This window comes from Canis lupus, chromosome 15, assembly GCF_011100685.1.
Source record: "Canis lupus familiaris isolate Mischka breed German Shepherd chromosome 15, alternate assembly UU_Cfam_GSD_1.0, whole genome shotgun sequence".
NCBI lineage: Eukaryota > Metazoa > Chordata > Mammalia > Carnivora > Canidae > Canis > Canis lupus.
This window is the reverse complement of record NC_049236.1, coordinates 41,163,490-41,178,801: the sequence shown is the minus strand read 5'-3', so window position 1 is coordinate 41,178,801 and position 15,312 is coordinate 41,163,490. Positions and strand designations below refer to the sequence as shown.

General features: G+C 34.5%; 1 protein-coding gene across 4 annotated transcripts in view; it reads left to right on the top strand.

Moving 5' to 3' along the window:
- The window catches only part of WASHC3 (WASH complex subunit 3), a 44,745-nt gene extending 29,654 nt beyond the window's left edge, over positions 1 to 15,091 (top strand). For all 4 annotated transcript variants that reach the window (XM_038558856.1, XM_038558855.1, XM_038558854.1 and 1 more), the window contains 2 exons: positions 1,266 to 1,330; positions 14,842 to 15,091. In XM_038558856.1, coding sequence (XP_038414784.1) covers positions 1,266 to 1,330; positions 14,842 to 14,926 — 150 coding nt within the window. In that variant the 3' untranslated portion in view covers positions 14,927 to 15,091. The remainder of the gene's footprint in view (positions 1 to 1,265; positions 1,331 to 14,841) is intronic.
- The last annotated feature ends 221 nt before the right edge of the window (positions 15,092 to 15,312 follow it).

The window sequence follows — 15,312 nt, the reverse complement described above, 5'->3', positions numbered from 1 at the left end:
CTGGAAGTTTGTACTTTTGACCACCCACCTCCCCATCCCTACCTCTGGTAACCACAAATCTGGTCTCTTTTTTTCTATGAGTTTGGTAGTTTTATTTTGTTTCTAGATTCCACATACAATGAGATCATGAAGTATTTGTCTTTATGTGTTTTAGCATTATGCCTTCAAGGTCCATCCATGTTGTCATAAATAGTAGGTTTTTCTAATTTTTTATGGCTGAATAATATTCTATTGTGTGAGATACATCTATACCACAACTTCTTTCTCCATTTGTCTACTGATAGACACTTAGGTTGTTTCCATGTTTTGACTATCATAAACAATGCTGCTACAAAAATGGACTTACAGATATTTTTTTGAGTAGTTAGTATATTCATTTCCTTTGGATATATTTCCAGCACTGGAATTGCAAAATCATCTGGTAGTTCTATTTTTAATTTTTTGAGAAATCTTCACACTATTTTCCGTAGCAACTGTACCAATTTACAGTCCCACCAACAGTGCACAAGGGTTCCCTTGCTCACATTCATCTAACATGCATGAGATGATATCTCATTATTTTTAATTTTCATTTCTCTATTAACTAGTGATGTTGAACATCTTATTATGTACCTGTTGGTCATTCATATATCTTCTTTGGAAAAATGCCTATTCAGGTCCTTTGCCCAATTTGAATTTGCATTATTTACATTTTTTTACTATTGAGTTGTATGAGTTCTTTATATATTTTGGATATTAACCCCTGACAGATATATGGTTTGTAAATATTTTTTCCCATTCTTTAGGTATTTTATTTTCACTTTGTTGATGGTTTCTTTTGCCATACAGATGCTTTTAGTTTGATATAGTCTCACATATTTTGTATTTTGTTATTTGTGCTTTGGGTGTGATTTCCATAAAATCATTATCAACTCCCATATCAAAGAGTTTTTTTCATAAGTTTTCTTCTAGGAGCTTCATGGTTTCAGGTTTTAAATTTAAGTCTTTCATCCATTTTGAGTTAATTTTGTGAGTGGTATAAGATATGGATCAGGATCAGGCTTCGTTTTTTTTTACATATAACTATTCAATTTTCCCAGCACCGTTAATTGAAGAGACTGTCTTTTCTCCATTGAGCGAGTATTATTGGCTCCCTTGTCAGATATTAGTTGGCCATCTGTATTTGGGTTTATTTCTGGGCTCTCAATTCTGCTTCATTGTTGTATATATCTGTTTATATGAAGGAGGCATTTTTAATAATTGATTATCTTATGTCCTTTGCTTAGGGTGTTCCAGTGATGGCAATAAGAAACAAAATGATATCAGAAGGACTAGACCCAGATCTTCTTGAGTAAGTAATTATTCTAATATCATATTATGCCAAGATGTTAAATTTATCAGTTATAATAAAAATATTCCAAGCTTTTTTTTTCCCACTATACAGTATTTTATGGTTGAGGAAACCACCTCATAGATAGTGTCTCTGCGAATGTTAGAAAAATGAAAAATCTCTCTTCTTCTACTAAAACCAGCCTTTGCACATTTTAGGAACAGTTTCAATAGATAATTGATGAATCTATATATCCAAAAGAGATGGAATTTGATGACAGTTTTGCTCCACAGCAGTAGCGGCCAACAAAAATTTTTTATGCTACCTTTTTCTTTTCCTTTTTATTCTATTCTTTCCTTCCTTTCTACCTCCTTTATTCCTTCCTTCCTTTCTTCCTTTCTTTCTCTACCAGATTTTTAAGACCTTAGTGTATAGGAAAGTTACCATGATCTAAGTTGAGCCAGATTGAGAAATAAATAGGATAAAGCCACTCTAGGTCCGCATTAATAATTGCTGTGAAACTAGATATCTGTTTGTGTGAATTTTATTAAAAAAAATGTTTTTGAGAAATGCTGACAAATTGTGGGTTAGAATTTTGACAATAATTTATTCCATCCAAGGAAACCTGGCTACATCGCTCATTCTGGATAAAATATATCTTAATGGATTATTCAGAGCTAGTCTGTTTTTCAAGTATCTAGATATTTGTAAAGTGTCCAGTTTGGGGTTTTAGTTCACCCTGATGTATTCAGTTATGTTATCCAGACATTCATACTCTACTAGCAATATACTTTGAAATTTTTCTTGGCGCTCAGCCCTTCAAGAAAATGTGTGCATTTTGGAGGTAAAACACAATAAAAGTCTTCTTCTCATATTTTATCTTTTAAAAACAATATTTAAGAATTTTTTAAAAGTCTGTAAGAACAGATTTCACACATGTATCTACATTTAGTATATATCCAAGTAGCAAACAGTTCAAATACAATGGCATATATTAGTAATTTGAACTCAGACATCTCCAAGATATTTGGCATTTGTTCTGGAAATTGTTTCTGACACACACTTTAGAAACAGATGGTTTGTGACATATATTTTAATGTGAATTGAGCATATGGGTCCAATCCATTTTGGTATTCATTGGAATATGTTATAAATATATTTAACATTGACCATGACCTCTTTTTTGCTTCTGGATACACAGTAGACCTTCTACAATAACAGAGCTAAAATGACCTTTAAAATTATTATTTTTCTCTCTAGAGAAAATGTAATGGAAAACTAACCATCCAGTTAGCATCAGCATATGTTGGATATCCAATCTCTTTACCCCCTACCGGCTTCATTTCATCCTCTTCCCAGTCTAAACCTACTTCATAATCTTTTACTTCAATCAGCTACCCACACCAAGAACTTGAAAGTCATCCTTCAGTCTATCCTATTCCCTGTCCCTATCAGTCACTATGATTTTTTTCATTTTTAATATCTCTCACAGCTGACCACAGGACTCCATGCCTATTGCTGTTCAGCTCAAGCCCTCATCATTTCTTACCTGAACTATTATTATAGCTCCCAATTGGTTTCCTTAATTCTCTTTCAGTCTGTCACTAAAGCCTTAGTGAATCTAAACTTTCTGTGACTTTCAACTGCCTTCCACACATAGTCTTACACCTTAGAATTGCAAATAGATGTTTTTATCATCAAGACCCAGACTCTGTTGCTTTATTTCTTGCCTCTCTTCCATACATTCCTATAGCAGATGACTGGCAGCTCTCTGAATGTTATTCTCCTATTCCCTTTTAGTGTCTTTGATTTTTTTTTCTCCTTGAAACTCCTTCCCCCACCTTATTGGCCTGGCTAATTTCATATTTGTCAAGACTCTATCTAGGTATCACCAAGGGAGGAAGTCCATGGATGACTACCAAGGGGAGAATCCCCAGCACCCCTAATACTTCCTTGATGTATCTCATTTAGCAAGTTTGAGGACCCATCATTGTCTGTAAATGTTGAGAAACATTCAGTTGCAAGGTGGTGCCAAGTGTTGGGATAGAATTCCAGTAACAGTTAACATTGTCTTACAGAAAAGCTTCTCCTCAACCACAGCCTGGAGCCTGAATTCTGATCCATTACCTCATAAGTACATGCCATGGGTCACAAGGGTTGGAGTGGGGGTGACTCACTATAACCTATCACCATTACTACTAGAAAACCAGCTTCAGCATTTAGCTAGATACGATAAGTGAAATCAAAGTGAAATCAACCGTCGTGTTAAAGAGGGATTCTGGCATTTGGGGAATTATGTTTACAGAAAATTTGGGAGCCTCACTTTGGGGAAAAAAGTCTGAGATGATGAAGGAGAAGAAAATGTATCATCTGAGGGAAGAGTATACTTTTATTTAGAATTTTAATACATATTAAGCCTCAGCCAAGAACTTTCAGTAAACATTGTCTTGTTTTTACTTTAAAGTATAAACATACACTTTTTAAAAATTAGCCTTAGGTGGTAAGACAAACTCATACAACTATTAGAGGAAATAGTTTAGATCTGTCTGCACTGAGCAAAAAGCAAAGCTGAGGGTAATATAGAAATAAAGACTGATCACAAATACATTATTATTTGATTGACTTGTTTGTATAAAAATTTGGAAACTAATTTTAAAATAGTTTACATAATAAGGGAGAAGAAAAGTTGGCTATTTTCCAAGAAAAAATGACTATCATTGAATTTTAGAAAGTCTGTGAAACTGAAGAAAAGTCCTGATAATTAGCAAATAAAATTTGTTTGCTAATAAATGATTATTTTTAAAACTCCAAGTTTTTGAGAATAACAATAGTGCTTATATAACCAAGAATTATTCCTGTTTAGCTTGTAAAAATTAGTTTCCAATGCTACTGAGATAAAGACATGTGAAAGAATACCTTTGTAATCATCATACTCTAAAGAGTTTAAGGGGAGACAAAATGGAAATCTTTAAGGTTAATTTGTTTTAGTTTTGAATTCAGAACTGTGCAACAGGTAAATTCCTTTAATCAATGCCTAATCTTATGGGGCAAGAGGGAAGTTTCTCCCTTATCCTATTCTTTTGTATACTTGTATGTCTCAGAACGATAGTTACTATTATTATCTAGCAATTACTACTTCTACTATTCTAGAATACATAGACTGCCCCCTGGACCTGCCCAGTAAGAGATGAAATTCATAATGGTTAAGGCACAGGCTAAGACAGACTTTAGAAATGGTTTGCATATTCAGATTCTGCTCTGCCACTTTCTAGCAGTATGACGCCAGACTAATTATTTAATTGCTCTCTGCATAAATTTACTCATCAGTAAAGCCAGAAGAATTCACCCTTCACAGAGTTGTTCAGACTTAGTAAGAGAATGATGTAAGCACTTAGCAGAGCTCTAGACAAGCAAGTCCAATAAATGTTAGTTGTGATTTACAAATGCTTTAATGAGGGATTATGTAGCAAGTTGTAAACAATTGGATTTACCAGGCTTTTGGATCACAGCTTATTTATAATAATTTAGTTGTCTATATACCATTTTATTTTCAACAAGATGTATTTAACATACACGGAGTGGTTATCCTTTTGAATTATTCTGTTTTCTCAAACTGAAAAATCTGTATTTTGAAATTTGCAGTAAGTAAAGAATAGACTTCTGAAAATGAAATTCAATTGGTCACACTCTTTAATATTAGTGGAGGAGTACAGTTTGTAGCATTTTTTGAGGTAAAATTAGTATATAACATTATATGTTGCAGGTATACAGCATTGTAATTTGACATCTGTATACACTCCAAAATGATCACCACTGAAAGTCATTACCATCATCCATCACCACACTTTATTCACTCATTTCGCCCACTCCCACCCCACTTCCTCTCAGGTAACCACCAGTCTGTTCTCTGTATCAATGAGCTTATATTTTTATTTTGTTAATTCATTTGTTTGCTTTCTTTTAGATTCCACATGTGAGTAAAATCATTTGATATTTTTCTTCCTCTGACTTATTTCACTTAGCATAATACCTTTAAGGTCTATCCATCTGTTTTGTTGTAAATGGCAAGATTTCATTCTTTTTTATGGCCTAGCTGTATTCATTGTATTCATTGTATACAACCTCTTTAGTAGTCATCCATCCAATGATGCACATTTAGCTTGTTTCCATTTCTTGGTTATTGTGAATAATACTGCATGAAGGTGCAAATATCTTTGTAAATCAGCATTTTCGTATTTGGATAAACACACAAGTCAAATAGCTGGATCATGTAGTTCTATTTTTTGAGGAATACCCATACTTTTATCCACAGTGGCTATATGGATTTGCATTCCCATCAACAATATTTGAGGGTTACCTTTTCTCCACATCCTCACCAACACTTGTTATTTCTTGTCTTTTCAGTAATATCCATTAAATCCAATGGGAGGTGATATCTCATTGTGGTTTTGATTTGCATTTCTCTAATAATTCGTGATGTTCAAGATCTTTTCATGTGCCTGTTGGTCATCTGTATGTCTTCTTTGGGAAAATGTCTATCCAGATCCTTTGCCCATTTTTAAATCAAGTTGTTGTTATTTTGTTACTGAGTTTTCTGCGTTATTTATATATTTTAGATATTAATCCCTTAGATACGTGATTTGTAAAGTCTTCTAAGTTTGTTGCCTTCTCATTTTGATGATGGTTTCTTTTGCTGTGCAGGAGCTTTTTAGTTTTTGTTGTAATCCCATTTGTTTATTTTTACTTTTGTTTCCTTTGTTTTTGGAGTCAAATCCACAGAAATATCACCAAGGCCAATGTCAAGGAGCTTATTCCATGTTTCCTTCAAATAATTTTATGGTGTCAGGTCTTACATTCAAGTCTTTAACCCACTTTGAGTTAACTTTTTGTGTGTGGTATAACATAGTGGTCTAGTTTCATTCTTTTGCATGTGGTTGTCAAGGACAGAACATGAGACTCCTAACTCTAGGAAATGAACAAGGAGTAGGGGAAACAGGTGGGCGGGGGGATGGAGTTGACGGGCACTGAGGGGGGCACTTGATGGGATGAGCACTGGGTGTTATACTATATGTTGGCAAATTGAACTCCAATAAAAAAAATATACAAAAAAATTTTAAAAAATAAATAAAATACATGTTTATTGAAAAGACTTCTCTCTTCTCCATTGTATATTTTTTGACTCTTATAAGTTAATTGTCCATTTTGTGTGGGTTTAATTCTTTGTTATCAGTTCTGTTCCATTGATCTCTGTGTCTAATTTTATGCCAATAACATTCTGTTTTGATTATTATAGCTTTGTACTATAGTTTGAAATTAAAGCCTGATACCTTCAGCCTTGTTCTCAAGATTGCTTTGGCTATTAGGGTTTGGTTCCATATAAATTTTAGGATTATTTGTTCTAAAAGGCCATTGGGATTTTGATAGGGATTGAATTGAATCTGTAGATTGCTTTGGGTAGTATGGACATTTTAACAATATTAATTCTTTCAATCCATGAGCATGTGATATTTTTCCATCTTCTTCAGTTTCTTTCATTAGCATCTGACAGTTGTCAATATACAGATCTTCCACCTCCTTAAAGTTATTACTAGGTATTTTATTCTTTTTGATAAAATTATGAACGGAATTATTCTAATTTCTCTTTCTTTTCAAATTAATAAATTTTATATTGGTTACATGTTGAAATAATATTTTGGATTTATCAGGTTAAATAAAACATAGTAGTAAATTTTTTTATTGGAGTTCAATTTGCCAACATATAGCATATGTTGCATATAGCATATAGCAACACCCAGTGCTCATCCCATCAAGTGCCCACCTCAGTGCCTGTCACCCAGTCACCCCCACCCCCCGCCCACCTCCCCTTCCACCACCCCTAGTTCGTTTCCCAGAGTTAGGAGTCTCTCATGTTTTGTCTCCCTCTCTGATATATCCCACTCATTCTCTCCTTTCCCCTTTATTCCCTTTCACTATTTTTTATATTCCCCAAATGAATGACACCATATAATGATTGTCCTTCTCCAATCGGAATATGCTGTATTTCACTCAGCATAATACCCTCCAGTTCCATCCAGGTTGAAGCAAATGGTGGGTATTTGTCGTTTCTAATGGCTGAGTAATATTCCATTGTATATATAGACCACATCTTTATCCATTCATCTTTTGATGGACACCAAGGCTCCTTCCACAGTTTGGCTATTGTGGACATTGCTGCTATAAACATCGGGGTGCAGGTGTCCCGGCATTTCACTGCATCTGTATCTTTGGGCTAAGTCCCCAGCAGTGCAATTGCTGGGTTGTAGGGCAGATCTATTTTTAACTCTTTGAGGAACCTCCACACAGTTTTCCAGAGTGGCTGCACCAGTTCACATTCCCACCAACAGTGCAGGAGGGTTCCCCTTCCTCCACATCCTCTCCAACATTGTTTGTTGTTTCCTGTCTTGTTAATGTTCACCATTCTCACTGGTGTGAGGTGGTATCTCATTGTGGTTTTGAATTGTATTTCCCTGATGACAAGTGATGCAGAGCATTTTCTCATGTGCTTGTTGGCCATGGCTATGTCTTCCTCTGTGAGATTTCTGTTCATGACTTTTGCCCATTTCATGATTGGATTGTTTGTTTCTTGGGTGGTGAGTTTAAGAAGTTCTTTTTTGGATAATTTGTTATTATTATAGGAACACCACAGATTTCCATATGTTAATTTTGTATCCTGGTACTTTACTGAATTCATTTATTAGTTCTAACAGTTTTTTTGGTATGGTTGTTTGAGTTTTCTATGTATAGTGTCATGTCTTCTGCATATTGTGACAGTTTTACTTTCTTTTCAGTTTAATGCCTTTTATTTCTTTTTCTGACCTAATTTTTGTGGCTAGGACTTCCAATACTGCGTTGAATAAAAGTAGGGATAGTGGGTATCCTTGTCATATTCCTAATTTTAGAAGAAAAGCTTTCAGTTTTTCAGTATTGACTTATGTTAGCTGTGGGTTTGTTATATATGGCCTTTATTATATTGACATGTGTTCCCTCTATATCTACTTTGTTCATTATTTTTATCATAAGTGGTTGTTGAATTTTGTCACATGCTTTTTATGCATTTATTGAGATGATCATATGATTTTTGTACTTCAGTTTGGTAATGTGACCTATCACATTTATTTGTGGATGTTGCACCGTTCTTGCATCTCTAGAGTAAATCCCACTTGATTGTGGTATATGATCCTTTTAATGTATTATTGAATTCAGTTAGCTAATGTTTTGTTGAGGATTTTTGCATCTGTGTTCATCAGGGTATGTTAGCTTGTAAGGTATGTGTCTTTGTGTATGTGGTGTCTTGGTTTTGGTATTAGGGTAATGCTGGCCTCCTAAAATAAGTTTGAAACCATTCCCTCCTCTTCAATTTTTTTTGAAAGAGTTTTAGAAGGATAGGTATTAAATCTTTGGATGTTTGGTAGAATTCACCATGACTGAAGCTGTCTAGTTCTGGACTTTTGTTTATTGAGAAGTTTTGATTACTGATTCAGTCTTCTTACTAGTAATTGGTCTATTTAGACTTTCTATTTCTTCAGTCTTGGAAGATTGTATATTTCTGGGAATTCCTTTCTTCTAGGTTGTCCAATTTTTTGGTAATTGTTCATAGTACTCTATTATGATCTTTTGTATATTTATGATGTCAGTTGTAACTTCTCTTTCCTTTCTATTTTACTAGAGGCCTCTTACTGTTAGTCTAGCTAACATCTTGTCAATTTTATCTTTTCAGAGAACCAGCTCTTAATTTCATTGATCTTTTCTATTGTTTTTTTATTCTGTTAGTTCCATTCTGATCTTTTTTTTTAAGATTTTATTTATTTGAAAAAGAGAGAAAGTACAAACAGACGGAGCATCAGAGGGAAAGGGAGAAGTAGGCTCCCTGGGACCTTGACCTGAGCTAAAGGCAGATTCTTAACCAACTGAGCCATCCAGGCACCCCCCCCCCCACACTCTAATATTTCCTTTCTTCTGCTGACTTTTAGTTTCATTTTTTCTTCTTTTTCTAGCTCTTTTAGGTGCAAAGTTAGTTGGTTTGAGATTTTTTTTTTCCTTGTGGTAAACTTGTATTGCTATGATCTTCCCTCTTAGAACTGTATTTGCTGCATCCCATAGATTTTGGTATGTCATAGTTCCATTTTCTTTTGTCTCTGGATATTTTTAAATTTTTTCTTTGATTTCTTTAACGATTCAGTGGTTGTTCAGTAGCATGTTATTAATCTCCACATTTTTGTAGTTTTTCCAGTAATCTTAGTAATTGATTCTACTTTCATACCATTGTGAGTGGAGAAGATGCTTGATAAGATTTCAGTCTTCTTGAATTTATTGATTTGTTTTGTGCCCTAACATGTGATCTTTCCATGTGCACTTGAGAAGCATTGGTATTCTGCTACTTTTGGATGGAGTGTTCTGTATATCTATTAAGTCCATCTGATCTAATGTGTCATATAAAACTGATGTTTCCTTATAAATTTTGTTTGGATGATCTATCCATTGATGTAAGTAGATGTAGTATATTGATTTGGCTAATGAAAGCTTGTAATTGAATCAAGCTATCATGCAGTCTTTAAACTAAACCAGCTCAGTTGGCATTTGCCCTGAGGGTATTTATCCAAAAGACATTTATACCTCCTCCCAGACTATGGAATGACCACAGTTACGGTTGCCAGAAATAAAAGTAACCACCTCAGCCTACTTATCGTTTTCCGACAAGAGGGAGTTTACTAGTGGTAATCGAAAGGATTCTAGAAACCAAGAAAACTTTCTGTCCAGCTCCCTAAGGGAATTCCTTATCTGCCAGTGATCTTTTCTACGTCCTGCTACACAACAACATAATGGATTAAAGTTTGGGCTTTGGCTGGTTGAGAACAGGATAGACTGCAATTTTTCAACTGAATGATTCCAAAAATAGTTTTTCTGCTCTTTTTTAAAATCCTTGCTGAGCTGGAATCCCATTCAATGTAATTGTCACTTCTCAACCACTGGCTGGCAGACTTGCTAGAAAGTACAGAGCAAGGAAAAAACAATGTCAAAATATTGTTATTGGTCCAGAGCTGGAGACCTTGATTACAAGAAAGAGAGAAATAATAGAAATACTAAAGATATGGTATTAAAAAACATTGTGATCTACCAATGACTAGTGAGCAAAAGATAAGGGAGCAGCGGGGAAGTAAAGGACCCCAAGATAAACAGCAAAAGCCAATCTTTACTGGGAAAGCTGGCTGTCTATTTTTTTTTTTTTTTGTAGTAATAGGCATTACATTTTCTCCCTATGTACCACAACAAAGGACAGGATATATGTGTATTGATGGGCATTCAGATGGGAAAAGACCAAAGTATGTGTAGTCTGAATAAATGTAATGCTGAAGTAAGTCTCCCCGGCTACTATAATATCAAAGTCTGAATTGTCATTTTTATAACCACCTCAGAGGTCTTTATATTGTCAGTACAATCTTGGTTTAGGAATTTAGTGTTTTGCTTTTTCTTTAAGACCACCTGTTTCCATTGCATAGAGCTATGACTGAACACTACTAATTGACAACAGGATCATGTGACATTATAGGTTTATGTGTGCTATAGTTGATATTGAAAAGTAATTTGAATGATAGCTACTATAATCTCTCCCCATAACCTACTCAGCAATATTTTTACTAACAATGTTCTTGGCACTTAATCTGCTTTAAATTTAATGGCTTTTAAGTTTAAAGAAAATAAAAAAATACCTTTAAACTATTTATCTACATCAATAAATGTTTTTCCAAAGTATGTTTATATGTTTTGTGTCCTTAAAGTAACTGTGATTTTAAACACGAATATAAATATCTCTTTAATAAAACAAATTAAACCAATGGAACTTGTATGAGTTTAAAGTTTTTGCTTTTATTAAGACTTTTATGGATAATCTTGGTGCCACAAATTATATGTTTATTAAAATGTAGCTACCAAGGTAGCATTTTTTATTGTATAGCCCCTAAAGATTGAGATTTTTAAAAAAACATACATGATACATCATGAATACACGAACTTTGTATGTGTTTCTGCATTTTGCTGATGAACTCTTTTTTAGTGATTCACTATATATTTGAGACACTGAGAAACTGTTATAAAGTCCTCATCTTCCCATTTTAATAGTGAATCTTGAGTTTTGAAAAACTAAACTTCAGGCCAGTACTTTAAGGTAGCAACCTTTTCGAACATATCTTTAAAACTTCTTTGCATGAGGGCACCTGGGTAACTCAGTTGCTTAAGCATCTGCCTTCAGCTCAGGTCATAATCCTGGGGCCCTGGGATTGAACCTGCATCTGGTTTCTACCTCTCCCTCTGATTCTCCCTGCTGCTTGTGCTCACGTACTGTCTCTCAAATGAATAAATTTTTAAAATTTTTTTTAAAAAACTTCTTTGCGTGAAAAACAACTTAAAAGATTCATATAAACAGGATCAAGTAAGAGCAATTCTGATCATAGCACAAAAAGCCAAAATTTTGTTTCCCTCATGAATATGAATATCCAGTGTGGAAATGATACTGTTGTAAGCTTTATTATTACTATTAACTTTCCTATTAAGCTTTTCATAAAGTATTTATAAAATACTTTCATATACATTACCTCATTTGATTCTCATAGTATCTTGAAGTTTTTCTCTTTTTTATATCTGGGTGGATGCTTTTTCTTTTATCCTAGCAATTCCAAGTCAAAGTAGCCTAAAATTTATTTTTAAATGAACGAAGACAAACAATAACAAGTATTCACAGAGATACAAAGAAAATGGAATCTCTGTGCACTATTGGTCGGAATGTAAAATAATACAGCTACTATGGAAAACAATATTGCAGTTCCTCAAGAAATTAAGCATGCTATTACCATATGGCTAAGGAATTCCACTTCTGGGTATATACCCAAAAGAAGTGAAAGCAGGGACTCAGACATGTATTTGTATACCATATTCATGGTAGCCCAAAGGTGGAAGCAGCCCACATGCCCACCCATAGGTGAATGGATAAACAAAATGTAATGAGTGCAAACAAAGGCTTATTATTCATCCTTTAAAAAGGAAGGAAACTCTCATACCTACTGCTCCTACCAAATGGCTTAATGTCATCGAATTTAAATGCAACATCCTTATGTTCTAGCTCCCAAATGACTTATTATAGTTCCCAAATGCAGCATGAATTCCCTTTCCCCCCCTTTATTCAAAATACTCTCATCCCCACTTATTCCCACCTTTTCTGTTTCTGGGAAACTCCTACTCATATCTGAATGCCCTTCACAGATTCCACTTCTCTGGAATCTTCTCTAACTCAACCTTGTAGAGTAAATTGCTTTTTCTTTTCACATAAGCATAGTTACTACAACTATATTCCTGTATATCACACTGTATAATAATAATTTGCATTTATGTCTCCCTCTAAAATATCTCCCTTAAATATCAGCTTCTCAGGGCAGGAACTACTTGTTATTCATTTCTCTATCTTCAGCACCTAACAGAATCCCTGGCAAAATTGTGGGTATGTGATGATGATATGATAGAAGATAGAATTTATTTAATATACTTACTATGTGCCAGATACTGATATACTTTACTAATAGCTCATTTTAATCATTAACAATCCAATCAGTTGGTTGGATCCAGAGTGGTTACATAGCTTCCCCAAAGTTGCTCAAATGTGTAGCAAGACTAGGAGTTGAATCCAAGCAGTCTGGCTCCAGTATCTGTGTTCTTAGCTACTATGCTATACAGCTGTGTGATGATCACATGTATTAAAAAATGGCTATACATATAAATTATGTAATTTCAGCTCCTTCTAGGCTTAAGAGGCTTTTGCCTTTAAGTAGCATTTATTTTAGAGACATCATATACATTGTTTTTGTTTGAGTTGCCATAGATATAATTTTGATGTAGTATTCAAATAATTCACTCTGATAATTTTTTCCTTTTTAATAAAGTAGAAACAGTAAGAAATCACCTATGGCAAAGAGAAATTTACTTGAAAAATGTGTCCAGTATTCATGCCCACTACTTCTAGAGTTCTTGCTTCTATGGAGAGCAGTGAAGACTGTGGTCTTGTGTTAGTATTTTAGACAGATGGAATATCAGTCAAAACTTAGAAAGTCAAAAACCAGCTTTAAAGTTTTAGTATTGAGTGCATGTGTCTTCCTTAATAGTCATTATCAATCTGGAAGCAGAACAAATGGATTTATGTTTGACCCATTGTTGGAAAGCAGTGTCAGCATTTGTTTTGTAGCATGACAGAATTTTTAAAAACTCAGCCATAATTTCTAATAACTGAATTTAAATGATACATTTAAATTTAATGTACATTTTTTGAGTAATAGTAATTACATTTGTGGCAAAGAAGACTCTTATTGATTGGTTTCCTAATTCTTTAATAAGAGTCAAGGAACCTGAGGGACAAATAAATCTGGTAGGTTTTGATTATTAAGGCTGGCTACATCATTCTTCCTTTCTCTCTTAATTTCCCCAGTATACTTTACTCACTTAATATACTTTCTTAGTAAGAGTGAATAGAGGCTGAATGATAGTATTACCATAGCGATTAGAATGACTTACTAACAAATAGTATGGAGACTGTCTTAAAATTTAATTTGGTTTATTATAATATATCTCTGCGGGGATCCCTGGGTAGCTCAGCGGTTTAGCGCCTGCGTTTGGCCCAGGGCACGATCCGGAGTCCCAGGATCGAGTTCCATGTCTGGCTTCCGGCGTGGAGCCTGCTTCTCCCTCTGCCTGTGTCTCTGCCTCTCTTTCTCTCCCTCTCTCTCTCTCTCTCTCTCTCTATCATGAACAAATAAATAAATAAATCTTTAAAAAATTAAAAAAAAATAATATATCCTTGCAAAGTTGGAGTTTAACCATTCCCATGTCTCTTTGTTGTGCCTAAGGAATCTTTGAGACATATTTTTTACCAACTCATACTTTTTACATTCATTCTATGAAGATAAAATATAAGTGAAAGCCCTCCACAAATATTAAGAACTTCTTTTACCAGGCCCTCTTCCCCCTGCAAAATTTCCATATGGCTTGGGTTTCTTCATAGCTATTCTTTTACTCTCTTCCATTTTTAAATTTCTGCAGCTCTCCTGGAACATGAAGATTTTCCTTTCTTTCCATTTCTAGTTTTCCTTTCTCTGTACCTTCGGTACACTTGGAGGCTGCAGAGATGTAGCACTGGGCATGCCAGCCTCTCTACATCGCATCTGTGTCTGTAGTTGGGTCTCCATGGTAATAAGCAGAAAGTGCTGAAGTAGCACACTCTGTAGGGACTGGCAAAAGAAAGCAGTGCTGTGGCCCATACAGGAACAGCCCTTAATCCCCGCAGTGCTGGGGAAGCCAAAGAGGAGAGCACGCTGTGGAGGAGAGCAGGAGACTCTCAGTTAAGGATGAAGACGTGGCAGATTTATTAGCAGCAATATTATAGGATGAACCTAATTTACATATAGTAAATTTTTTTTTCAACTGGAAAAATTTTTCATTGTTCCCTTCTCTTTTAGGAGGCCAGATGCTCCAGTGCCTGATGGTGAAGGTGAAAAAAATACAGAAGAAAGTTCAGACAGTGAATCTTCTTTTAGTGACTAAGCTTAATTTTGATAACAGTAACATATACATGTGTAGGTATACATATACATTCTATAAGAAAGAGAACCTGAACTTGAACTCTTAATCATAAAACATCAAATGGCCATATATCCACCACCAAACTTCTTCTATGTTAAAAATAAATAAAGCATTTATAACCTGGCAGTATGTCTTGTTACCAAAATACGGAGCTATTACCAAAAAATAGAATAACCTAAATAGAGTGCCTTTAGTGCTACAAATACCAAGGTGTGGATATTTTAGGGATGTGGTGAGCATTGAAAATGAAGGCAATGTAATTTTGGCAATCAAAGATAGACTCAATGCAAAAAAAAGTGAATTTGGCTAAGTGAATTATTCAATTTTTGTGACTATTTTAGCATGGA